Source organism: Trichosurus vulpecula, chromosome 4, assembly GCF_011100635.1.
Source record: "Trichosurus vulpecula isolate mTriVul1 chromosome 4, mTriVul1.pri, whole genome shotgun sequence".
Taxonomy (NCBI): Eukaryota; Metazoa; Chordata; class Mammalia; order Diprotodontia; family Phalangeridae; genus Trichosurus; species Trichosurus vulpecula.
In genome coordinates, this window is record NC_050576.1 from 181,159,774 (window position 1) to 181,185,037 (window position 25,264).

At 49.1% G+C, this 25,264-nt stretch overlaps 2 protein-coding genes across 5 annotated transcripts in view; one reads left to right on the forward strand and one right to left on the reverse strand.

Annotated features, from left to right (window-relative positions):
- Positions 1-53: 53 nt before the first annotated feature.
- On the forward strand, positions 54-16,319 carry ETV4 (ETS variant transcription factor 4). 4 transcript variants are annotated; one of them, XM_036756167.1, is made up of 12 exons: positions 54-125; positions 452-545; positions 858-905; positions 8,022-8,075; positions 9,220-9,346; positions 9,960-10,118; positions 10,475-10,740; positions 12,323-12,397; positions 13,706-13,774; positions 13,934-14,106; positions 14,434-14,535; positions 15,557-16,319. In XM_036756167.1, the coding sequence occupies exons 1-12, from the start codon at positions 66-68 to the stop codon at positions 15,779-15,781; spliced, it is 1,452 nt and encodes a 483-aa protein (XP_036612062.1). In that variant the 5' UTR covers positions 54-65; the 3' UTR covers positions 15,782-16,319. The 4 variants fall into 4 exon arrangements, with proteins under 4 accessions (XP_036612062.1, XP_036612064.1, XP_036612066.1 ...); XM_036756169.1 differs by having other exon boundaries at positions 12,323-12,382; XM_036756171.1 differs by having other exon boundaries at positions 9,978-10,118.
- Positions 16,320-17,580: 1,261 nt separating this feature from the next.
- The window catches only part of DHX8 (DEAH-box helicase 8), a 31,033-nt gene continuing 23,349 nt past the window's right edge, over positions 17,581-25,264 (reverse strand). The window contains exons 18-23 of the mRNA XM_036755178.1: positions 25,109-25,264; positions 23,571-23,708; positions 23,048-23,176; positions 22,711-22,907; positions 21,878-22,057; positions 17,581-21,257 (exon numbers count right to left, since the gene is read on the reverse strand). Coding sequence (XP_036611073.1) covers positions 21,038-21,257; positions 21,878-22,057; positions 22,711-22,907; positions 23,048-23,176; positions 23,571-23,708; positions 25,109-25,264 — 1,020 coding nt within the window. The 3' untranslated portion in view covers positions 17,581-21,037. The remainder of the gene's footprint in view (positions 21,258-21,877; positions 22,058-22,710; positions 22,908-23,047; positions 23,177-23,570; positions 23,709-25,108) is intronic.

Consider the following 25,264-nt stretch of genomic DNA (forward strand, 5'->3'; position numbering starts at 1 on the left):
AACTCCTACCCCAGGTCTTCCCCCCCCCGGTGGGGCCGAGGCTCGAGGTCTGAGGGAGGAGCCGAATGGAGCGGAGGATGAAAGGCGGCTACGTGGACCAGCAAGTGCCGTACACCTTCTCCAGCGTGAGCGCGGGTCTCGGCCCCTCAGGCACCGCGGGCACCTCTATCCCCTGCCTCCTCCCACCCCCCTCCCCAACTTTCCTCGCCCCTCGGCCATCCCTGCGACCTTCCCCCACCCCCATTCTCGCCCCTCCTATCCCCACGCATCCCAAGCGGGGACCGGCTCTTTGCCTGTCCCCGGGGACCTAGCTCAGACCTCCACGCCCCAGCCCCGTGACTACCCTTGGTTTTCTCCTCCCCATCCATATCCATCCCCAACTCCACCACTCTAGAGGATGACTCGGGGTCCATTGGGCCCTTCTCTCCCCCCCGCCTCCCCCTACCCCCAGAAATCGCCCGGAAATGGGAGTCTGAGCCGAGCTCTGATGGTCACACAGGGGAAACTCATGGACCCTGGCTCACTGCCACCCCCGGAGTCAGAAGGTGAAGTGCCAGATTCTGGGGACCCGTACCTCCCCCCACCCCATCCCAAACCACACTATATCTTCCCAATCCCCAGCCAGGCCTTCCAAATAAATACCCGGGCTCAGCATGTAATCCCTCCCTCCCCCCAACACTTGTGGCATTTCCTTTCGAAAGACAGAAGTATTACTTCCCCGAGTGCTCCCCACTTCAGTGGGCTCCTTATGCCTCAGTGCGGGTTGGGAGGGGGAGCTCCCCGGCTTTGAGTTCATCTCTCGGTCTTCCAACCTCACCAACACCTCCCCATCCCATTTTATTCTATTCGCCCCTCAGATCTCTTTCAAGACTTGAGCCAATTCCAGGAGACCTGGCTTACGGAAGGTGAGTTTGGGGTGGTGGGTTTGCCCTTCTTTCGCTCTGGTCGTGTTCCCCCACCCCTGCCCTCCTGCAGCACTGGGACTCCCCCACACCACCTCCTTCTCCTCAACTTCTCCCCCCGCCCGCCCCAGCCGAGTGTGTGGACATATATATTGATGTATTTATTTTCTCTTGCCCTGAGCGGGCTCCTAAGCTTGTGTAACTAGGCCTGGGGATGAATCAGACCATTGTGCGGGGTATTTGCTTATGAATGGAACTTGGCCTCAAGCCCATTTTCCTGTTGAAATTTTCATTTGCAAAGTCTGCTTGGCCCTGTAGGAAGACCGAGGTGTGTATTGGGGTGGGGGTGGAGTGGGGAAAGGAGCAGTTAATTTGTTACTTATCAAGAGTTTCCAAAACATTGATTCTTCCTACCCCCTCCCCCACCCCACTAGACAATCAGCTATTCAGTGTGTAAGACAAAAGAAGAAAAAAAGTTGAAATGATTATTTTCCCCCGAATCTGTCCCTAAATTCCCTTGGTCATAATCAAATATTTCTGCTTTTTTCCTCTCTTTCTCCTCTCCACCTTCCAAGTGATATTCTCTCAACTCTTTTCCCTACCAGAGGCTGGAGGGTTTGGTGGCTTTGATGGATGTATTGTGTTAAGGTCAGAAGATGTATTTGATAGGGGTAGAATCTAGATTTGGGTGTGGTTAGTTGATGTTTTTCACCTAGGGCGTTTTGGAAGGGATAATTGATATGTTTTGATCAGGATCTAAGAAAATTAGATTTAGAGGTGGACAGGATCTTTGAGACCATCTTATTCAGGTTGGTATGTTTCCATAGGTTCGTTTATGATAAAATTGGTGGCATGTTAGTGTTTTGTTTGTAAACACTTTGGATGGTCATTGCTGGAAGGATTAACATTCCATTTGAAGCTCATTTCATTTTAACATCTTGCTGATAGAGAAACACAATAGAGCTTTCTCTGCTCCATTTCCCAACTACCTTTCTATGCAGGTATCTTACTCAGATGATATTTTGGAGGTTCCAAACTGCAGGGGAACCTTGGGGCAAATTGGAAAGAACTTTTCACTAGATAGCTGGGACTTTAGGGATGTTTGGGGGTATTATATAAGGAAGACTTTCTCCTAACCTCCTAAGTAGATCACTCACTGTCAGAATTACAACTACAGACCCTCTCCCTATCCCCTTCCCTCCAGGGGTTCCTGAGCTAAAACCTAAAGTGGCAGAATAGCAGGGCCATGTTGTCACTGATGCAGAATTTTGGGAGTTTCCATTTTCTTCTTCATTTCATTGATTTTTCAAAGTTTGACATGCCTCTGGCTTGCCAGGCTGAAGGTCCTCAATTCCTGTGACCCTAAAGTGGGCAGCACCCCATGGTGTTGTAACAAGGAAGATTGGGCTCTGAGGTTGGCTCTGGCATCAGCCAGTCCCATCTGTGGCCTAGGTTTAGGGGTGAAGAGAGGAGGAAATGTCTCCGACCCACCATACAGAAGAAGTCTCACCTCTTGACAAAAGGTTTTAGGGGTACTTGGGGGTAACGGTCCCAGGGAGCATATATGTACGTACATGTCTCTATGCTCCTGTGGGTAATGTTCATTCTGCTACCCTGAAGTCCCTGTACGTTCAAATCCAGTGGGTGGACAGTGTATGGCCAGGAGGGGGAGGGAAGTATAAGAAGCAGGGGGAGGGGGACTGGGATCTCCCTGGTTCCCTTTCCCTTCTGAGGGAGCGGCTCCGATTCCCAGCTGGAGATGGAAGGGGCCTGAGGTGGGGATGCTGAGGCCGCTCACTTACACTCTCTCTGCGGAGACAGATGCAGCTGCCGGGGCCATGTCCCCCTCTGCCGTCAAGTCACCATCCTGGCCTTCTCTACTGCCTCCTCCCACAAGGTCAGTCTCCCCTCTTAGCACAGGGGGGCCCTGAGATGGTATATATTATGGGGAGGGAGGTTGAAGCTTGAAGGGTGTGGTGGGGGGGATGGGCAGGAACAGTTCCTTTGGAAATTGGTGATTGTAGGGAACCCCAGGGCAAATGTGGGGTGATAAACCATCTTACCTCCCCCACCCCCATTGCTTCCTAGTGGATTTAGGAGTCTATTTTACCTCACCCCTCCAGGGGCAGAGACCACACATTTCTGCTGAGGGGTGATCTGCAGTATAATCAGTGCCGAGTGGCTTAGTAACACCACTGCCGTGCCAGGGCCAGGGTACCAAGAGGTGGGCAAAGGGGGCACTTGATCTGATGGGCCACTGAGGTGAAGGGACTGACAGCTTAGAGATATTTGTTGCAGGGCGTGTCTGGGTGTTCATAAACAGGAAAATGATGACAAGGACTCAAAAGCCATGGTTTTGTGGAGCCTTGCCTTGAGCAGGGTTGGAAGGGACCTCCATTTTCAGGGTGGATGCCAGGGCTTCACTGAAATGTTGGAAAAAGAGAGTGCAGGAGGAACACCCCACAGTTGGGTCAGATTTTGAGGGACCATCTGGCTGGTGGGGAATGAGGGAGCTGACCAGTACTACATAAGGTTTCTCTTCTGGGGCTTTTGGTGGCCAGCACTATGTAATAACTCTGAACTTGGGATTCCATTTGGTGGAAATGAGAATATTTCATATGGCTTCATGATTCCTATGGTTCAAGCCCTCTGTATTGAGATCCCCTTCTCACCATGAACCACTTTGCTTTCCTTGGCCTGTGGGTATACATGTGTACTCTGATTCAGGTTCTGTATGTTTATAATTGTTGTACCAAGATTTGACCAAAGGAGTTAAGGAATGTTTATATGTGCAGGAATGATTTATATCTTCATCTGTGTGTATGTATGTATGTACACATGTTTATGCATGTAGTTGTTTCTTAGGGTATGCCGTGTATAAGCATATACTCAATTTATTCCCCATCCTCCCCCCAGTCTTTACCAGTGCTCCTTAGTTTTACTTGTTGGTCCTCTCACAAAGTATGGTTAAAGACTGTATTCTGCCCTTCCCCCCAATTTGAGGCGAGATGGTTCCCTGTAGTACAGAGGCTGGTATTTGGGGTGTGCATGTGTATGTACGAGTCATTCTCAGTAGATGAATTCCTGAAAAGCTAGATGATGGCTGCGGAGGGTAGTGTGAGACAAGACAAGTAGTTGTGTAATAGGGCAGAAGCTCTGGAAAGGGAGTCTTGCTTCCTTTCTCCCAGCTGTCCCCTTGGAGCTCTATTGTCAGGGCTCAGAGGTGGGGAGGATCCTGAGAGATGCAGCAGAGGATGGGTGCAGAAGTCAGGGTGTATGCAATCAGATTCTGACAGATAAAATGGTACTGTGACATGGAGACAGGCAGAAAGTATGGGGGAGCCATGCAGATGAACAGCTAACTTTGTCTGCCTTCAAGATGACTTTAACCCTTCCAGATCGTGGACTGGGAGACCTTCCATGAATCCCTGTCAAGCATCCTTCCATATCCCTTATCCTTCTAACTGTTCCCCATTTCCATGCTGGTTTCCTGAATTGCGTAGCCTTGAAGAACATTAGAGCATGGAGGGACCTTGGAGATTATTTAGTCCAACTCCTTCATATTATAGTAAAGCCCAGAGAGAAATGACTTGCCTAAAGTCACACAGCTAATCATTGACTGAGACAGGAAACAAAAAAGCTTCCTCAGATCTCTTCCTAGCTGGGCGGTTCCCATTGCTCAGAGGTCATAAGAGCATAGACCTGGAAGGGGTCTTATGGGATCATAGTGCTAGAGCCATCAAGTATAACCCTCTCATTTATCTGCTATGGAGAGTTTTGTATCTGGCTGGAATGAGACCGGGAAGTCAGAATTCAGTCAAATGAATAAAACAAATAAATCACTGTGATCTCCAGACCCAAAGTGGTCATTGAAGAGAATGCCTTTGCTCTCCAGGAAAGGAAGATCACTCTGTAAATCTGCAGGTGAACAAACCCATCCCCCATCCTCTTGGCTTCTCCCACTGCTCTCCCCCCAACCCCCACTGCCACCTGAACCTTTTGTCCCAGTGACAGGAATGATGATGATGATGGTGATAGCTAGCATAACACTTGAAGGTTTGCAAAGTTCTTTACAGTATCTGATCCTCATAACAACCCCAGCAAGAACATGCTTTCCTTATCCCTATTTTTACAGAGGAAGAAACAGGCTGAAGGAGGTTAAGTTTCCCAGGCAGCATTTGAGCTCAGGGGTTCCTGACTGTGTGTCCTCTGAGACTCCTAGCTCTCCTTAGGTATGGAGATATAGACAGGATCATGGAGGGCTTGGGAGATGGGAAGCTAAGCAATGAAGGACTCCCTGTAGTATTATCATTTCTCGGCCTGTTTTACCTTACTAGAAATGTAGATTCATTTATTTCTTTTGAAAGAAACCTTTCTTGGGAGGAGGCTAGAATCCTGGAAACCTAGGATATTAAAGCTAGTAGGAATTATAAAGTAATCTATTCTGGCCGCACCCTTGTTTTACAGAGGGGGAGCAGGAAGGAAGAAGCTTGCTTAGTGTTACACATTTAGTTACTTACCCAGGACTAGTTGCTGTTAGGTTGTTTTCGGTCATGTCTGACTCTCCGAGACCCCATTTGAGGCTTTCTTGGCAGAGATACCAGAGTGATTTGCCACTTCTTTCTCCAGCTCATTTTATAGATGAGGAAACTGAGGCAAACAGGGTTAAGTGACTTGCCCAGGGTCACACAGCTAGTAAGTGTCTGAGGCCAGATTTGAACTCAGGAAAATGGGTCTTCCTGATTCCAGGCCCAGCACTCTATCCATTGTGCCATCTAGCTGCCCAGACAAGACGTGAACAGGAGTTAAATAGAATTCCTCCCCTGGTGACTTTCGAGGGATAGTGTCGGTCACAGCTCTTTAAAACCTGAGTATGAAGCAAAGAAACGGATGATAGGACCTGTGGAGCATTGCAATATGGGCTTTGGGTTCAGGTTAGCATCACTCTTAATGGAATAGTGGAGGGAGTGACGTCAACAAGGGCAGCCCTGGCCCCATTACCTCAGTGGAAACAGCTGTTTAATGAGGCCCCATGGGGGCCTTGAGTGCGTCACCTTTCTCTAGGCCCTGTGTCTCCACTCCCCTCTTCTCTGGAGACCCTCCTTGCCGAAGTGGGCAAGGGAGAGGGGGAGTGATTTTCTTTACCTTGTATCCCATCACCCTTCCCTACACAGCCATGGCCATCATCCCCATTTGAGTTTGGAGGTGAGGCAAGACGGCAGTGGGATAGAAAAGCAAATAAGGGGTCTGCCTCTTCCCAAAGCAGATAACACTCACGACTGGACCATGTAGTCTTGAGTCTTTAAGGTCCTGAGGCGGCTTAAGTGTCCTTAACTCAGTAGACAAGTTCCTAAAAATCTGGATGTGTCTGTCTTCTAGAAATGGACTTTAGAAACATAGGGGGTAAAGCTAAAGAAGACCTCAGAAGCCATTTAAATCACCTCACCCCCCTCATTTTACAGATGAAGACAAAGTCTCAAGGAAATTAAGTGACTTGCCTGAGGTCACACAAAGACAAAGGGGGAAGGGAACAAGCATTTATTAAGTGCCCACTGTGTGCCAGGCACTGTGTTCTCAGCCCTTTATAGATATTATATCATTTGGTATTTATACAAGTAGTATCAGGCAGAATCTGAACGCAGATTCCAGAGTCTGCCCTTATTTTCACACAGAGTTATTTTACTTTTTCCTTTGTGATGGATGGGTCTACACATGCCAGTGGCTGGCCCACTTCAGGCTTTCCCTCTTTTTCGGTAGCCCATGAGTCTGTAAACAAAACGCATGAGGCATCTGTACGCTTTAAAAGAGCTCGGTAGAGAATTGATTTTTTAATATGTGTAATTTATATAATAAATAATATATATAATCATTTATATATGAGTAAATAATTTGCCCCCTAATTTTTCTGTTTCTATATGTTCTCACTTAAGATACATTTGTAATCGTACAAAGAAACGGCTGTAATGTTCAATCCAGGACTGGGACAGTGGGTAGGGGTTGTTTGGATCTTTAGAGATCCAATAGCCCCGCCCCCACCATGCTTTAGAATTCCAGCTCTTGGCACCCTCCAGGCCAACATTCCAATGGCCTGAGCCTAGGGGCCATCTTGACTCCAACTGGACCAAAGGCTATCTCATCTAGCCTCTACCCCGCCTATTAGACAGAAGAGACCTTCTCCATTCCTTAGCGGTCTCTCAGGAAAGAAATGCTTTGGGATCCCTTAGACAACAGTTGCAGGGTCGTACTACCCCCTGTCTCCAAACCATGTCCCCTCCTTGGAGAGTCAGAACATTCTTTGTCTCCATTCATTTACCCAGCCACCTCCCCACTACACTCTACCTGGGAGGCCTAGATTCAGGAGGATGGGGCTCTGCCTTCTGTTCCCCACAGGATAGATTGCTTCCACCCACTCCACTCCTGTCGTTCTGCTCCAGATTCCCTACAGCTGAACACCCCCCCCCCCAACCATCCCCAGCCCTCACACCCTTAAAGCTTGTGCCAACTCGTCAGACTTCCAAGCTCCTAAGACTCTTAGAAACTCCAGCCAGGTCCCCTCCACACCCTGACACAGCAGGAGATAAAAGGCCTAAGGCACCCTGCCTTCCCCCACCTCAGAAACCCCCGTACTCCTTCATCCCATAATTCTCCCCTGTTGCTCCCTACCCTAGCCACTAAGCACACGAGTAATGCCCCCATTTCCTACCCTACCCATCCATGACTCCTGTAAATTCTGAGTTAGGGAAAAGGAGGGGGAAGAGGAGGAGTAGGGCTGTTTCAACTTCGGTGGGGGGGTGGGGAGGAGGGAATTAAAATAAATCATGTAGGAAAAAACACTGGAATCTCCTCAGACAGGTTCTGGGAATCTTTCAGCAACAATACGAGTCTTCGCCTGAGAGGAGAAGGGGGCAGAGGGGCTGAGTGGTGTCACGGCCATAGGACATGAGACAGTACCCTTTGTCAGTTACGGATGCATCTGGTCTAACCTGGGCTGCTACTAATCTGCAAGGCCCTGTTTGGATGAAAGTGACAGATCTGGTCACCTTTCCATCATCTCTCCACCCCTGACCCTGGGCTCACATGGCAGCTCCAAGCTTACTCCCAAACCTTCTGTCTCTGCAGCTCAGGTCCCCGACAGTGACGAGCAGTTTGTGCCAGATTTCCATTCCGAAAACTGTGAGTATGTGGGCCCTGTTTAGGAGGGAGTTGGAGAGGAAGGAATAAGCCAAGGGAAGTTAACGTGCACATCAGACCGACCCATTTTCCTTTTTTCCCTGATAAAAGCGTGGGTAGGGGAGGGATCCCCATTTTTGCTGTATACAAAGACTGAAGCAATAGCCAGGTTCTGACCACCAGTCAAAGGTGCCTGAACAGAAGGAGGCTCTGGGGAGAGAAACACTTCTTCCATAAGATCAGCAATGAAACAACAAGCATTTCTCAAGTGCTTTATTTATTTCTCACGTGCCAGGCACTGTGCTAAGTGTTGGGGATACAAAGAAAGGCAAAAACACATAAACGGTCATTATTCTCAAGGAGAATGGAACAGGGACAGTTAATCCCAAACAGCACGTGATATGAAATATTTGACTCTGGATTCTAAGTATTTGGCTCTGGGATCTAATGACAGCCCTATATGTTTCCTCTTCTCTGCCTCCATTCACTGAATGCTCAGAACCCAGCTGAGCAGTGGAGAAAAGGAGGCCATTATCCACAGATAATCGAGAGTATGGCAGGTATAATGTCAGTGCTACTATCAAGCTCTAAACAAAGAGTAAATATTAGTCTGAGGTTCTAAATTTCATTGTTCAAGTGTAACAAAAGAAAAGCCTTCCTTCCACCCAGCTTAAGGTATAAATAGTTTAATGCCTTAAGTGAGCCAGGATGAATATGATTATGAAATTACAGATTTGTTTGCACAGGTTCTCCGGAGTTTGAGTTTATTTGAATATTGAACTTTAGGCAGTGTCTCTGGCTAATGTCTAACATTAGGCCGTCTACCATTAGCTGCAATGTCCAGCTGGGCACTCCAGCATGGCTTCTTTACATATTACTCAGAATATATCTGCATAGCAATATTAACCGATGTTTTGGCTTCAGCCATAGAATGCTGGAGCTGAAAGAGGACTTAACCATGTAGTACAGCTCCCCTCTCCCCCCGCATTTTTTTTCCTGAGGCTCAGAGAGTACACTGGCTTATCCCAGCTAGCTAAGTCTCAGAGAGGGAGAAAGAGTGCAGGACATATTATTCATGGGGGAGGGAAACCAGCAGGCTACCAATCTCTGATCCTTCTTTGCCAATTCCAATCCCTCCCCTATTCAGTAGCTTTCCACAGTCCCACCACCAAGATCAAGAAAGAGCCACAGAGCCCTCGTACAGACCCGACCCTGTCCTGTAGTCGAAAGCCGCCGCTCTCTTACCACCATGGTGAGCAGTGCCTTTATACCAGGTGAGTCCCAGGCTGGGGATGAAGAGCCAGGATGGAGGGAGAAGGATGTGTTGAAGGGAATTATGGGAGGAGAGTGGGGAACCACCAGGCTGGGAACTATATAGCAAGAGAGATGAAAGTCAGACATCTGGAAGGACTGGCCCACTGTCAGAAAGATAATCTGTGAAAATTATTTATTGGGGACTGGAGAGGAGGGCCATCATCTTCCCTCATGAGAAAGAACCTCATCTAATCAGTCTGGGCTTCCACAAAATCTACTTTACTAGAAAGAGGGGAGGGGTTGGATGGATGGATGAACCAAACCAGGATTAAAGGAGCATATTAGCCACAGTAGAGACAGACAGGGTGATATTTTAAACTCCTCCTCATTCAGCAGCCTCTCTCCTCCTATCCCTCTATATAATGTGGGGCTGTGACCTCACTATCCCTAGGGAGTGTGTGAATGTAAGGGGGAGGAGGGAGATGGAGCTGAGAATGACATAATGATAATAATTTATACTTGGAAAGCTCTTTAAGGTTTGAAAAGTGGCAGGTTGAGGAGACTGTAAAGGGCTATGCCCAGGAAAGCTCACCTTGCCTCCCTTCTCTCTCACCCATGTCTGCCCATCCCTAGTGCCTATGACACCCCCAGACAAGTTGCCATCAAGTCTCCCACACACAGTGCCCCAGGACAGTCACCTCTGCAGCACTTTCCCCGAGCAGAACGGAATTTCTTGAGACCCCCAGGGGCAGCCCCAGCCAACCCCAGCCATGGGTTCATCATGGAGCATAGGTGAGTGGAAGACTTAGGGGCCCACAGTAGCAGCTTTCAGGGGGTTCCCTCTCCCTCAAGCCTCCACCTGGCCACCTTTCCCCAGGTGGTGTGGTACAGTGGATAGAATTCATCTGTAAAATGGAGGGGTTATACTCTGTGACTTCTAAGGTTCCCCCCAACTCTAAATCTGGAATCCTGTATGGAGCAAGGGAGACTTGTACTTCCACCCCAACCTAACCTACCTCCGCAGCTCTTGAGGAAAGCTCCCTGCAGAGGAAAAAGAATGAGGGAAGGAGTTGGAAAGGAGGGGATCAGCTAACATTCTCTTTTCTCTCCCTTCTCCTCTTCCCATGTCCCACCCAACCTCCATCCAGCTCCATTTTCCAGCAGCCCCCAGAGCTATGCCACTCCTTGCCATCCTCCCAAGGTGGGGGCCGGGAGCCCCCTGCAGCCTCCTACCAGCCCCAACTGTCGGAGCCCTGCCTGCCTTATCCCCAACAGAACTTCAAACGCGAATACCATGACCCCCTGTATGAGCAGGCGGGTGGGGGCTGGGGCAGCGGCGGCAGCGGTGGGCACAGGTACCCAGGGGCGGGGGTTGTGATCAAGCAGGAACAGACGGACTTCGCCTATGATTCAGGTAAGAGGAGTGAGGGGCAGGGGATATGTGAAATGGGAAAGGGAAGTCTAGGTGTTAGGGAAGACTGTTGTTAGTGGGGGTAAAGTGGGAGGGGGTAGTGGCCATGGCATGGAGGGAAGGGGCACAGAAAAGTATGCTGACCTTGCAGTTAAGCCCACGAGGGTCCAGGAAAAGAAGCATTCAGCATTCTGCCCTCTGGGCCTCTGATAATTTTTCTTTTATTTTAACTGGTTCAGAGCCTGGGTTTGTCAGCAGGATTGGGTTGGGTTAGAAAAATGAATGGATAATCTCAGGATTTAGGGAACTGGAGAAAGAGTTGCAGACAACCCTAAAGTAACCATTAGAGCTGATTTCAGCCCAAGGGAACCTCCTGTCTCCTTCCTAATTTCCACACTTTAGAGGAGGGAAGGAGAGAATTGTTTGCATGTATATACATGCGCATGCATGCATGCATGAATGTATATACACACACACTTTATTTATACCTACTGTGTGTGTATATGTACATGTATATACACACTAAATCAATACCCTGAGGTACCCTTCTCTCCCCCGAAGGGTACCTCTCTCCTGTAAAGCAGAGAATGGGATGAAGGCAGAGCAGAAGAGGGAAGGAGGGCGGCGGGCAGAGCTCGCCACTGACCTTCAAACATTGCTGGAGTGGAAGGGATCAGGTTACATGCCCTTGAACTCAGGGCCCCTCCCCCTCCAGCTCCCTCTGAATGGAGTCAGGAATTCCATTCACAAAATGGAGGCATGAATGAGTCTACCACTGCCTGCCCCCCCCCCCCCATCCCTGAGGTGTCAGATTTCTCCTCTAGCTCTTCACTCATAGGTGAGAATGGGGGGAGGAATAGTCCCGGAACTGTCTTCTTCCATCCAATCACCTCTGGGTGGGGGGAAGCCTGATGCCGGAGAAGGGAGGGGGTGGGTGTGGGAGAGGAGGGGGAAGACTCCCCCCAAACCTCGCCCTATGGGTTGTAAATTCAGGGGGATTGGTCCAATAGAATCAAGGTTCCGGGCTGTTGTCTTCCAAACCACTGAGACAAAAAGCTCACCACCCCTCCCTCCCAGAATGGAGAAGGAGCAAAAGTCCATTTGGGAACTTGATCTGCCCCTTCCTAGGGACCCCCCCCACCCCAAAGAAGATACTGAATCCTTTTCTCTGGGAGCTGCTGGTCTTCATTCATGTTCTCCCGTTCCTCCCTCCCCCTCTATAAACAGGAAATAGCCGCTCCCAGAGGCTTCCTCTGGGGTTGGAATTATCCTGGCCTCCTTTCAAATAGAGGGAAAACCCGACTCAGCAGCACTGAATGATCTCCGGGCTACAGCTGCCCTCCCCGCTCACTGTCCCAGGGCTGTTCAGAGCAGAGACTGCAAAGAAATTGGGCACCCGGATAATTGACAGCCCCTCTGGGTGGTGATTATGGGGAGCAAGGGGGTGGGGAGCAAGGACAGAGGAGTAAGAGGCATGCAGGTTAGACATCAGGAAGGATTTCCCAAACGGGAAGAGGTTGCTTCCCCAGCCCACCCCCCACCCCCAGTCTTCCTTGACATAGATATTTTCCTCCCTCCCCCACAGACGTCCCTGGGTGTCAATCCATGTACCTACATGCAGACGGCTTTCCCGGCCCTTCCCCAGGTGATGGAACCATGGGTAAGGCAGCTGCCCCCCACCTCTGGCTCCTGGCCCCAAACTTTCTCCCACCCTCATCATACCAGCAACCAGGATTACAAAATATCAGAGATGGAAGAAGCCTTTAGGAGATCTGGCACAAACCACAGTCTCTCCCCAGTTACAGCTTCCCCTCGTTTTACAGCTTAGGGACCCAGCGGCTAGAGATCTGGACCCTGAGCCAGAAGGTCAAACCCAGTCTCAGCCGCTTCCTAGCTGTGTGACCCTGGCCAAGTCACTTCACCCCGTGCCTCAATTTCCTCATTTGTACAATGGGGATAACAACAGCCTCCACCTCCCAAGGTTGCTGTGAGGGTCAAATGATAGAATATTTGTAGAGCCTCAAAGCACTGTGTGAATGCCAGTCATTATTGGCATCATCATCATTACAGAGTATTTGAGATCCAGAGGCAGCAAATAACAGACCCAGAATTTCAACTCAGGCCTTCTGATTTCAGATCCAGGATTCTCTGGGCTCCAAAGCCACAGTGATATCTCAGTCTGAGGTGTTTGCTCTGTGGAATCTCATTTCAGTATCTCTCTCTCTCTTCTCTCTCTCATTCTTTCCTCTCTCTTTTCTCTCTCATTCTTTCCTCTCTCTCATTCTTTCCTCTCTCTCTTCTTTCTCTTTCCTCTCTTTCCTCTCTCTCTCTCTCTCTCTCTCTCTCTCTCTCTCTCTCTCTCTCTCTCTCTCTCTCTTCTTCTCCCCCTTCTTCCCTCCCTCCAGTATCTGGTAATCAACATTTATAGGATTATGGATTTCAAGCTAGGAAAAGCCCCAGGGGCTACCTAGCCCAACTCCTTCATAATAATGACAATAATCACAGCTGACGTTCAGATCACCCTATGCCTGGCACTGTGCTAAAGCCCTTTACAATTACTGTTTGATCTTCATGACACCCTGGGAAGGTGGGTGCTATTATCATCTCCATTTTACAAATGAGGGAACTGAGGCAAAGGTAGAGTGACTTGCCCAGGACCACACAGCTATTAAGTGTCTATGGCTGGATTTAAACTCAGGTCCTCCTGACACCAGGCCCAGTGTTCTATCCACTGCACCACCTTTATACATGAAAGAACTAAAGTGGGCAGACTTGCTCCAGGGCTTATAAGCTGTAAACATCTACGGTGGTATTTGAACCCACGGTCACTGACCCAGGAGTCAGTTCCCTTTCCATTCTCACCCATTCTATCACACTGTCCTCTCCTATAAATGGGTAAGAGGGGTCTCAAGCCCCGAATCTCTAAGGTGTGTCCTCTACCTTCTTTCTTCCCCCCGCCCCCACCCAGGTTATGGCTTTGAGAAGTCTCTTCGGCCCTTCCCAGAGGATGTCTGTGTGGTCCCAGAGAAATTTGAAGGTCAGAGAGGGTGACTGGGTGGGGGAGGGGAGGCGGAGGAAGGTCTCCCCATCCACAACCCCCGTCTGAGCCTCTGCTCCAGCATAGGGAGGTTGGGAGTCTCAGAACCTAGGGAGGGCTCCCCTCACTCCCTCCCTTCTTCCATGTTGTTCTTCACAGGGGACATCAAACAGGAGAGTCTAGGGGCATTCCGGGAAGGGCCCCCCTACCAGCGCCGAGGCTCCCTACAGCTCTGGCAATTCTTGGTCGCTCTATTGGACGACCCAACTAACTCGCACTTCATTGCCTGGACGGGCCGAGGGATGGAATTCAAGCTCATCGAGCCAGAAGAGGTGAATGTCTCCCCTCCTCCTCCCACCATGAAGCTTCCTCGTCCCTCCTTACTAACCATGAGTACTGAAAAGCCCAGAGGTGAAGAGAAATAGATATTCCTTCAACATCCACCTTTTCTTTTATCAGCAACCTCTTTTCTATCCCACCCTGTGGGTGAGCGTTAGGGTAGGGGTGTATACTGGCTGGTGCCAGGCATTTTTCTCGGACCACCTCCTCTTCCCCTCTCTTCCCCTCTCTTCCCCTTCTGCCCTTGCCCCTTGTAAGAGCAGAGGCCTCCTGACCCCCCACACTCCCGACCCTTAGACTCATTTGCCCATCTCTCCCAGGTCGCCCGGCTCTGGGGCATTCAGAAGAATCGTCCGGCCATGAATTACGACAAGTTGAGCCGTTCGCTTCGCTACTATTATGAGAAGGGGATCATGCAGAAGGTTGGGCTAAGGCTGAGGTGGCAAGTGGTGGAGGGGCGGGATGCCAGGGAAAGTGGGGGGGGGCAGGGTGCCAGGGAAAGTGCCCCATGAGAGAGGATGGAATGAAATCAAAAGCTTAGAAGAGGAAGGAAGTTGTGTTGGCATGAGGGGGGGGTGTACATTCTTAACACCCCCTCCCAAGGAAGTAGTTGATGGAGGGTGGGGGAGGAGGGGGAAGGGCAGGGGCAGGGCAGAATGTGGAGTTAATAGTTTATCTGGCAACATGCTCTCCCACCTGCCCCCAACAGCTGAACTGGTCAAGGCAATAAGATTGAGAGGTTAGATCAAGGTTTCCCAAGCTATTTTTTGCCACAGGAAACTTGGGCTTTAAATATACTGATGGAAATGATGGGAATGAGGCTGGGATAATGGAGAAAATGAAAGAGATTGGGAAGGAGGAATAGAGGTAATTACATTAAGCTCTCCCCCCCCCCCAGGTGCTATTATCTAATAAAGCAACTTTGATGCATAGGAAATGTGACAGTTAAGTCCTAGAAGGGTAACTACTGATAGCATGGACAATGGAGGAAGGGAAGGCCCCGACTGGGGTGACCCCAAAAGACCATTAGCTCTGGTGTCAAAGGGCCTGAGTTCAAATCCAGCCTTTGCTGACTCTAGGCAAGTCCCTACCTATACCTCCCTGTGCTAGTGGCATCAAGTTTTCTTCTCATCTGTAAAAAGGTGAGCATTGGACTAGTTTACACACCTATATTTTCTCACACAACTGCTGGCCACATCCTGCAGAATTCCAGAATGCCTTTTAGGAAATGCTGGGTTGGGCATGGAGCAGAATGCAGGGTCAGAATGCTACAAGGGCACAGACATAGACTTGTTACTTCCCAGGAAATCTCAGCACAAGAGGATTTCCCCCATCCCCACTACCTGCTCCATACAATTCTGTTCAAAGTGGGGAAGGGGCCATCCTGCCTGGAGGCAGGGGGAACAGATAGGATGGCCCCAACTTCTCCATCCCATCCCCCAGGTGGCTGGCGAACGCTACGTGTACAAGTTTGTGTGTGAGCCCGAGGCCCTCTTCTCTCTGGCGTTCCCAGACAATCAGCGCCCAACCCTCAAGTCTGAATTCGACCGGCCAGTCAGCGAGGAGGACACCGTCCCCTTGTCCCACCTGGATGACAGCCCTGCATATCTTCCAGAGCTTGGGGGGCCTGTCCAGCCCTATGGGCCTAAGGGTGGCTATTCCTACTAGCCTCTGACATCTCACCAAGAACCCAACAAGCCCCCCAGGTGGGGGCAGGGACACTGACCATCCTCTTTGTACATATGGATAAATTTGATGTTGGCAGGAACTGTTCATCCCCTTCTCTGACACTCCAGGAAACTTTGGGGGGCAGTTCCCTAGCCCTGGTCACCCCTTCTCCCTTTCCTTCCCCAAATGAAATGGAACCCTCCCATGGTGCTCACTCAAATGGCTGGAGAGGGTGGAAAAAGATCTTGTCCATAAGTACAAGGCTCTTTCACTTTTCCCTAGTACCCAGGGGGCTCAGCTCAGGCTCTCCCCATTTCCTTCTAAATGGTTCACCCACCTCCCTTTTTCCCCAGGACAGAGAGCAAGCAAGGTTTGCCCCTACCAAGTAGGTCAGGGGAAAGAGGACTGACTCTTCCCCACCACCTCCAGTCCCAGTGGATCTTTGAGGTTCAGAAAGCTCCCATCAGGTCCCATGAAGAAAAGCAGAAGGCCTAGATATGCCCCCAATGACCAAATCCCCAGATCACCTTCCTGCTCCCTACCCCCACCCCAACCTCTTGGTTACACTGGGTCCCCTTGGGGTCAATAAAATGCTTTTTGAACTAAGGAAGTTATTGGCCTTCTAACTTGGCTAGCTGTCCTTTCCCTGCAGGTGGCTGATGGCAAACACTCCCTCCAGCTGGGTCACCGGAGGGTCTAAGGTCCTGTTATTCCCTGAGGGAGGGGTTTCTGTCCTGAGTCTTCAGGAAATGAAGGCCGGAGGGGTCTGCCTTGGATGGGCTGGAGAGCTCAGAGGAGAGCATATTATCCTCTTCCTCCACATCCACGTCCCCTCTTTTCTCCAGATCCAAATAAAGGCCCTTGCCAGGCTCTGAGTCTCTGCGTCCTTTATGTGGCCAGGGTCAAGTCCTGTTCTCCCAGGGCACAGACTGGAGAGAGGCCGGGGACAAAGGTTTCAGAGAAACACATAGACCAGTCTATAAGGGTTGCTCAAAATGTAGGGTTCCAAGGTGTTTTCTTCACTCCAACTCTAGTCTGACTGACCTTGTTTCCCTCTCCCTTCTCAACCCGGATTACCGTCCACTCCCACAATTCAAAGGTGCACCACCAACTTATCCCTAGCTCTTGCTGGCTTCTCCCACCGTTTCTAGGCAGGCGGAGGGGGCTGCTTGTCATCCCTGCATTTTTGCTGGGGATGGGGGCAGCAGGATGTGAGGGGGAAGCCAAAGTATGCCCTGGGAGTTAGGCCAGTGAGGAACCAAATAGACACGTTCTTCCAGGGAGGAGAAAAGAATTTTCTCCTCTTCCAAGTTTGGAAGAAATCTGACTCCTGGGGCCAAGTTTAGTATGGGTGGGAGGGAGGCTACACAGGGAAGGAGGTGATGGGGATACCTGAGCTGTGTGTAACTGAGACAGGTGATGTTGCTATGGTGGGTGTAACGGTGGGAGGACAGGATAGGACTAGGAGGAAGAACCGAGATTAAACAGAAGCCCCCCCCACTCCCCATTAAGGCTAGACCCAGTTCGGGGAGGTAGGGAAAACAGGTGATCACCAGATAAATCTCTGTTTTCAAACCACTACAACCCCATGGAGCAAAGAAAACATCAAGAAAAGCAGGCCGACATGGAAGCTGGTTAACCAAATCCCGAGTGATTCAGTAGCCTGGCACAGACCTGGCCCACATTTCTCTAACCATAGCCCTTAAAAGATTCTGTAGTTAGGCACAACATAATAGCTTGGAAGGGGGATCTTTTTCCCTTGGTGATGGAAAGAAGTCAGGTTAAGCGCCACACACAAGTCAAAAATATGTTTCACTTTATATTTCTGAGGGGGAAAAATGTTTTTGATTCACTTGCTTTTTAAAAAATTCCAGACAGGGAACATAAAACCTCATTTAACATACAAATAATCAAAATATACATCAATGTCACATTATAACCAGAGTATACACCGAAGGGAGAGAAAAAATGGAAAAGGAAAAATATAGGGAGAGGCAAATAGGAAAAGAAGAGGGGAAAAAAAGTCAACAGACTGAATTAAATTTCGGATCGATGCCCCTTGAAAACCTAATTGTAGGATTAGCCATTGCTCACTGCTCTTCAATCGCTAGAAGCTTGACCAAATAAATGGAAATCCACTGAGAGGAAATGATCATCTCGGACACAGCCAAGGTGGTCAAAGCAGGGTTACTGTGGGTTGAATGAGATCAAGCTGTGGGTTGGAGGATTCCTTAGCCCCATACACACCCCACAGAGATCCAATACACACATGCATATGCAGGAAACATGTGCATACACAACACAAATCAGATGAAAAGAGCAGGAAACTCCCAAGCTTGGGTACCTGCTGGGCCACTGAGAATAATAGACTTTCATAACCAGGAAGATTCCAGCTCCCAGCATGAGGCCCATATCCTCTCCCCAGCCATCACCCAATGTCAGGGAAAAAACGAACTGAGGGAAGGGAAACAAGCACCCCATTGTGCAAGAGCCACAGTCCAATCCTGACCGCAGTTCTTCCTGGGAGCACCATCTCTGCCCTGAAATGGACAGGGCGGGGAAGCAGCTCCGGGGAAGGAATCTACACAGGCCCCAGTTCCACAACCCATGTTGATCTTTCCTGGTGGAAGGTCAGAAGGGCTTGTAGACTCAGCAGGGCCCCCAGCGTGGGCGTGGGGTGAGGAGGCCACAAGGTTGTGTCTCACCCAAGCTCTCCAAGAGGAGGTAACTGGAACACACACAGAGCTGGAGGCCAGGAGGCATTCTACATGGCCACCCAAACCACTGTCAGCTGTCTTTGGACTTGGTAGGTGGCCGACCAAGCTACCCCCTCCCACTGATGAATCAGAAAGTCACATACTGCCCCTGTAGCAGGGTAGCGCTGTCGATAGGGAAAGGGGGAGCTGTACTCAAAGACCACAAGGTAGGATAATAAAGGAGTACACCTCCAGCTTTGTCTTGACACACCTGACTTGCTCTCTGTCATACTGCCAAATCTGGGGGGTAATGGATAGGGAGTAAGGTTGCTGAGCTGTGCTGCTCTCTGCCCAGCCTCCTCTATCCCTGGGCCCCTCTTGGCCTCACTTTGCAAGCTTTACCAAACATAAGGCCTCTGTTCCTAAGGCCCTCAAGCTGATTTTCTCTGCTGGACCATTCCAAGGTGAACCCAGCACAATGTTCTTGATTCTTCAGGGCCCAAACTTCCCGGGACCCTTCAGGTTCAACATTCAACTTCCTCACACAGAAAAGGAAAAGGTGTACCTAGTGCGGGGAGAGAAGGAAGCCTCCCAAACACCCTAAGTAATTCCTGCTGCCTCAGCCCTGAACAACTGCTAAATGGGGCATCTGCTCCCCAGCAGTTGGCCTGGATTTTCAAAGAGATGCTCAAAAGAGTTTAACTCAACTTAGGGGTGAGCCAACAAAAAGTGAGCAAGATGGAAGGCTGAGACATGGACGCTAGTGAGGTCCCACTCCCTGATACTAATAGCTGCTCCCCCACAAATTAGCAGCATAGAAGACTAGAGCAGCATCAGAGCTGGAAAAGACCTTAGAGATCACCTAAGCCTAACCTTCTCATTTAACTGAAAAGAAAACTAAGGCCCAATGAGGTTAAGTCAAAAGCCTGTCCAAGTCACACAAAGCATAAAGCCTTTCTCAGACCTCTGACCCCACCTTTACACTGCATTAAAACCTGGTCCTCCATCTCTAACGGGACAAGAGGGGAAGCAAAATCAGTGATGGAGGCACGGCCAACAAACAAGACAGCACGGAGGGGAGATGTTCTCGTTTGAGAGAACACGGCCTAATGACCACCTAAAGTCCAACGTGGGGAATTTAGAACCAGTTAAAGTTCGGTGACACCTCAAGGACACCAAAAGCTTGGACAGCAGGAGACAGACACATGCCAGGACACACCATGGGCCTCAGTGATTTCCTCACACAAAGTCGCTTTTGGGGAGCCTGTTCTATTCCCCAGCATCTCCTGAGCACAAAAGCAGTTTTCACCATGTCAGTGCCTCATACAGGTGCTGCCCACTACTCAAACAGGGCAGCGCTTGCCATTCTGAGGTTGCAGAAAAAGCAAGGCTAGATGAGGCATATACCCACAAAGACCTAGAAAAGGTGAGTTGGGAAAAAGGAAATTCAGGTCCTGCTTCAGAAGGACACAGAGTGCAGCTGTTAAGCATCCACAACCCATCTCCAACAAGGTGTTTGTGTGTATATGTATTTCGCCACAGAAAGCCTCTTTGTTAAAATTCACAAGAGTTCCTGGGGGAATACTGGGCCTACTTTGTGGAAGAGAGTGATGGGGGTGGAAATTAAATAAAATAAAAAGTTGTGATGTCACCTAGCATTTTTAAAGAGGAAATAAGACACGTTACACATTGTATAGGGGGAAAACCCTCTGCATCCAACATCTGTAACCACTCAGACCCCTAGACTTAAGTGTTCTGTGGAATGGATGTGGTTAATCACTGGGTGACCTATAGTTCTTAACTATGCTAGAGACAGCGCTGAAAGACAAGACTTCCAGTCTGACATGTGTGTCCTGCCTAAACCCAACCCAGGCGTGAGGGGCTGTAGCTCCAGGCAGGGGGAAGAAGGCGTGAGATCCTTTACCATGTGCTCCCAAGCTGCAGGTCCTAAATCTCCCTCTCCCCAAGACTAGCCAATATACTAACATTTTAGCTAAAAGAAACAACTACAGGAAAAAAAAATATACATATATATTTAAAAATAAACAAATACGTATTTCCAAAGAGTTTAAGCCTGATGAAACAAACAGGTTGGAGAGTAGATGGAAAGCTAGGGCAATGCCACCAGTGGGCTCTGCTGTTAAGTCCTCAAAAACCATGGGCAGATGGGTGGGCATGCAAGTGCTTGGCATGTCAGGGTCCTCTGGTCTGAGGATTCTGTAGCATGAGCTGTTCACAAATGTAACAATTCCTCCTGGTCCAGTTCTGCAGAAAAAGGTGCTACATACCTTTCATTCACAGGCCCCAAGCTCGCCCCAGCCAAGGGGGTGGCATGTGACTCAAGGCCGGGGTGAACTCCTGTCTCCTGAGGATTTCACCACAAGGAACGAAATGAGAGTCAAGTTCAGAATGTCCTGCTTTGGCTTTGGGGCCTCTCAACCCAAGGACAACTGTGCTCCTTGCAGTGCATTTTAAACAAAAGTCACTACAGTCCTGGGCCTTAGTCCCATAGTGGAGACCTGAAACTGAGCACTTTGTGTCAGAACCCATGGCTCCCTCATCACCGCCGCCGGAAAGCACGGGAGATCCTCCAAGCATTAGGCTCCTCATAGCGGTTGTACAAGGGCTCCAGCCGCTGCTGCTTCTTCTGCTTGCTGAGCTTCGTGGGGTCCGAGACCTTGAAGAAGGCTGGGGCAAACTCCACTAGCCACCGGGGGTCAATGGTGGTGACCTCCCGCATGTACTCCTTGGTGGTCAGCACCAGCTCATGGTATACCACCCTGGAGAGACAAGCACAAGATTCAAAACTGTAGGGTTATGTGACCCTGGTCCACAACAAAACCTATGAAACATTCCCCCATTCAGGCATTCTCTATTTTGTTCCTTATTCCACTGAGTTCTGCTTATCATTAATGTGACACTGCATTTTGGACTTTTGGTTTGGTGGAATTTGGCTTTTTTATGAACCAAAGGACCTTGTCTGTCCTGCAATGGTGAATCGCAACAATCATCCCAATGTGAATATACCCAGAGATCTACAGCCTCAGAGGAATCAGTCAGGCTAATAAGAACTGGAAGAAAATATGATTCCCCTACTGACACCCGTAGAGGTCAAACTTGTGTTTCTGATCCTCTTAGAAACATTAGGGCTAGAAGACGTGCTGGAAAAAAGCGCAGTAACACATATTTTAGCTTTGTAAATTTGAAGGAAAGTTTATCCAGAAGGTGTAGGGGTCTCACATGATTATCTATTAATAATGAGGGGAACTGAGACTTCCTGTGGAAGGTAGTACATCTATAGAGCTGGGATCCCACTAATCTTTGTCCTTTCATACACAGAAATATACAGGTGGGATTCCTCCACCATCTAAGTGCCCTACATTATGTACTGCTGGCCTACCATTCTGGCTGTCTGTTGAAGAGAGCGCTGGAGGGATGAATGTAGACCACCTGCTGGTCAATCAAAGTTCGATAGCCCTCCTGTGGGTCCTTCTTGGCAGCATTTCGGAAGAAACCACTGCAAATGGCTTTCTGTACACGGACTGTAGCCTTGCCACAGGACACCACATCCAGTTTATGCCTATGCAGCAGAACAAAGAAAAATGGGAGAAAGACATAGGACCAGTCTGTTGTGAGAGGTTGCCCACCCACCCCCCCACACACACACGCGCGCGCGCACACGCACGCATGCACGTTCCCACACACATACACTCTCCCCTCCCCCCAAACAACAGGAGAGCCCTACTTCCACCACTAAACATTAGAGAGGGACAGCTGCTTTACAGAATGGACAGAGCATAAGCCCAAATCACTCAGGTACTTTCCCAAATGGAATTTTTACTTCTAAGGTCTTAGTTTCTTCAATTAGGTTTGCCAAATTAGGGTTTTTTTTGATCACAAAGAAAATGTCCTCCTTCGTGGGATTTTTAAAAGCAAAAATCTGCATCACTGCACTCACTTGTAACCAAAAAAAGCTATTAAAAATGGAGCAGATGGAGAGATGGGTTGGTTTGTCGGTGGCCGTAGTTTGGTTTTCAGTTTTGGAAGGGATTTTTTTCGTGGAAGGAGTTGGCAGCTGTATGTGAAGAGACTCGGAGGGCAATAATCATGTACAGAAGGTAGAAGAACAGAAGCACTCACTCTATGCCAAGCCACTTCAAAAGATTCTGCAATAAATACTTCTGGATCTTGCATGGCGAGAACGAGGGGAAAAAAGTGAGATTTTAGGCTCACCTATCCATGATGCCCAACATCTGTTTACGGATGTCCTGGGCTCGGCGCAAGGAGCGAGCCTGGATGAAATTTTCATAACACCACGGGTTGGAGAATTTGTTGTTCTTCCAAGAATTGTACACAGCCAGGAGAGTGAGGTGATCGCCTTCAGTCTGGTGGAATTTGGCTTTCTTCTGATCTGCGAGGGCTTGTTTGTCCTGCCAATCAAAGGAGCACAAGGTTATTCTCTTCTTCACAACAGCTATGCATTCCTGCCCAATCCAGACCCAAAGGGCCCACCCCAGGCCAGGGCTCCCCCCAAGCCAGCTCAGCGTGCCCACCACATGCACTCCCCCACCTTGGGCCTGTAGAAGACGTTCTGCACTGACAGCATGGACACGATGGTGAGCATCTCCTCACTGCAGCCCAAATGCACAGACATGATCAGCATCTTGCACAACATTGGCTCCAAGGGAAACTCTGCCATCTAGAGGGAGAAAGAGAAACTGTGTTTGCTTCCTGTCAGGAAGGCCTCCCCGGAAGGGCTAGTAAGGACACACCCTGGGGACATGCCTTCCCAGACCCCTCCTCCAATGGTTTCTGCGTGCAGAACAAACTGTTGAGGGGGCAGGTGGCCATTCACTAAATCTAAGCTTTTGGCCCATAAAACCCACGCCTGGGGAAATCAATTTTGACCAGAGCGTATTAGACTAGGGAAAGGAAGTAGCTTATTCCTGAATGGTATCTGGTAACCAGGTGCGGTGTGCAGGCTCAGAGCTGCAGTCTGGGGAACCCCCAAGTGCTCACTGACAGGGGCAAAGAAGACCTTGGGGAACAAGAAGCAAGGAAGGGGGTGCTGCGAGGCTGGGACTGTGACCTACCCTACGGCCCAGACGGGTGAGCAGACCCTCGTCATCCAGGGCTCCCAGCGTGTACAGCTGCTCCATGGCTGTAATCAGAGTTTCCATTGGGGGGGCATCCATGAAGTCAAAGGAGAGCAGGTCATTGATACCCATGGCCTGGATCGGAAACGAGAGAAACCATCACCCCACTCACCAGGCATCCCAAGTGACTGTTTACAGGGACAAAGCAGAGACTCTCAGACACTTCCCTTTCAGGCACTTGGTTCCTCGAGTACAAAATAGAAAGACGACCAAAGAAATCAATAGTGGCCAACAGGCCAAAGGAGAGCAGGGCATGGGTCCCCAGGACTTAGACCAGGGGAAGATAATGTCATTCCACCTTCCAGAAATCCTGATTTTTGTCCCTGACAAAAATTAGGCTTCAGCAAAGTTTGTAATTTCACAGAAATTCAAAACTCATGCCCCAAAAAGACAGCACACCTTCTTATTTAATTTCTCCAGCTGGCCTTTAAGAACCTCGAGAACAGATCCAATGTTTTTTATTTCTTTTCTATTCCCTAAAGTTCCTAAGATTTATGTTCACTGTACTTGTCTCGTTGAATGAACACTCTTTTTGCCATCACATCCTCTTTGCTAGGACAGCAGAGAGGATGGCAGATTTCTTTCCCCTCACAGAGGATAAATAATAAATTACGGTGGAGCACTCTGCACCAATAAAGTGACAGGGCTCCAGAGTAACATCAACTGTCATGGGGACAATGCCATCATCTGGCAAATTACTCCTGCAGCTGCCCCTGCCAAGAGAGAATGAAGCTCTCCACTGAGGACTAAGAGAGGAAGAGAAATCATTCAGAATGAAAACCAAGCTCCCAAAGGACCAGTCTGTATTCTGATCTCACAGCTTAGTTCTACATTTTTTTTTTTTTTTGGTGTTAGCTTATTTTGTTTTGACTTTTCAAAAGACTGGGAAAAGGGCTTGAAAACTAAGACTCTTCAAGAAACTGTACTGTCATAGGACTGTTAGGACCTTGGTTTGATACTAATGACATTTTTCAAATGTCACTGTTTAATGTTATTAACTAAAGTCTTAAAAAGTCAAATGACCAATCTGTTATAATCTCAAAAAAGAAAAAGACTGGGGCTGAAGAAGATATATCCGCTTAGCTATGGTGCAACCACTTATGCCAGCCATTTGCATTTGACTCAAAGTAACTGGCTTATGATATTACTTGAGTATTAACTGGAGATTCATAAAACTGAGGTTAATTTACTAAAAGCTTTATAATTGAATTGCGCTAACACTCATGCCTGGAGACAGCTAGGTGGCTCAATGGATAGAGCTCTGGGCCTGGAGACACAATACGAGCTGTGTGACCCTGGGCAAGTCACCTAACCTCCATTTGCCTTAATTCACTGGCGAAGGAAACTGCAAACCATTCCAGAATCTTTGCCAAGAAACTCCACAGACCATATGGTCCACAGGGTCATGAAGGGTTGGACACAACTGAATGACTGAGTGACAACAACACTCCATGCAATGGGACAGTGATGTCTACCTTGAGAGAGAGCACCGTGCTAGCTAAATTAGTCCTCTGGATCTCAGGCACGTTGGTGGTCAGCATTTCATCTCGGTAGGCACGTTCTGTGTAAAGCCTGTAACACTTTCCGGGCCCTGTTCTCCCAGCTCTGCCTGCTCTCTGCTTTGCCTGTGC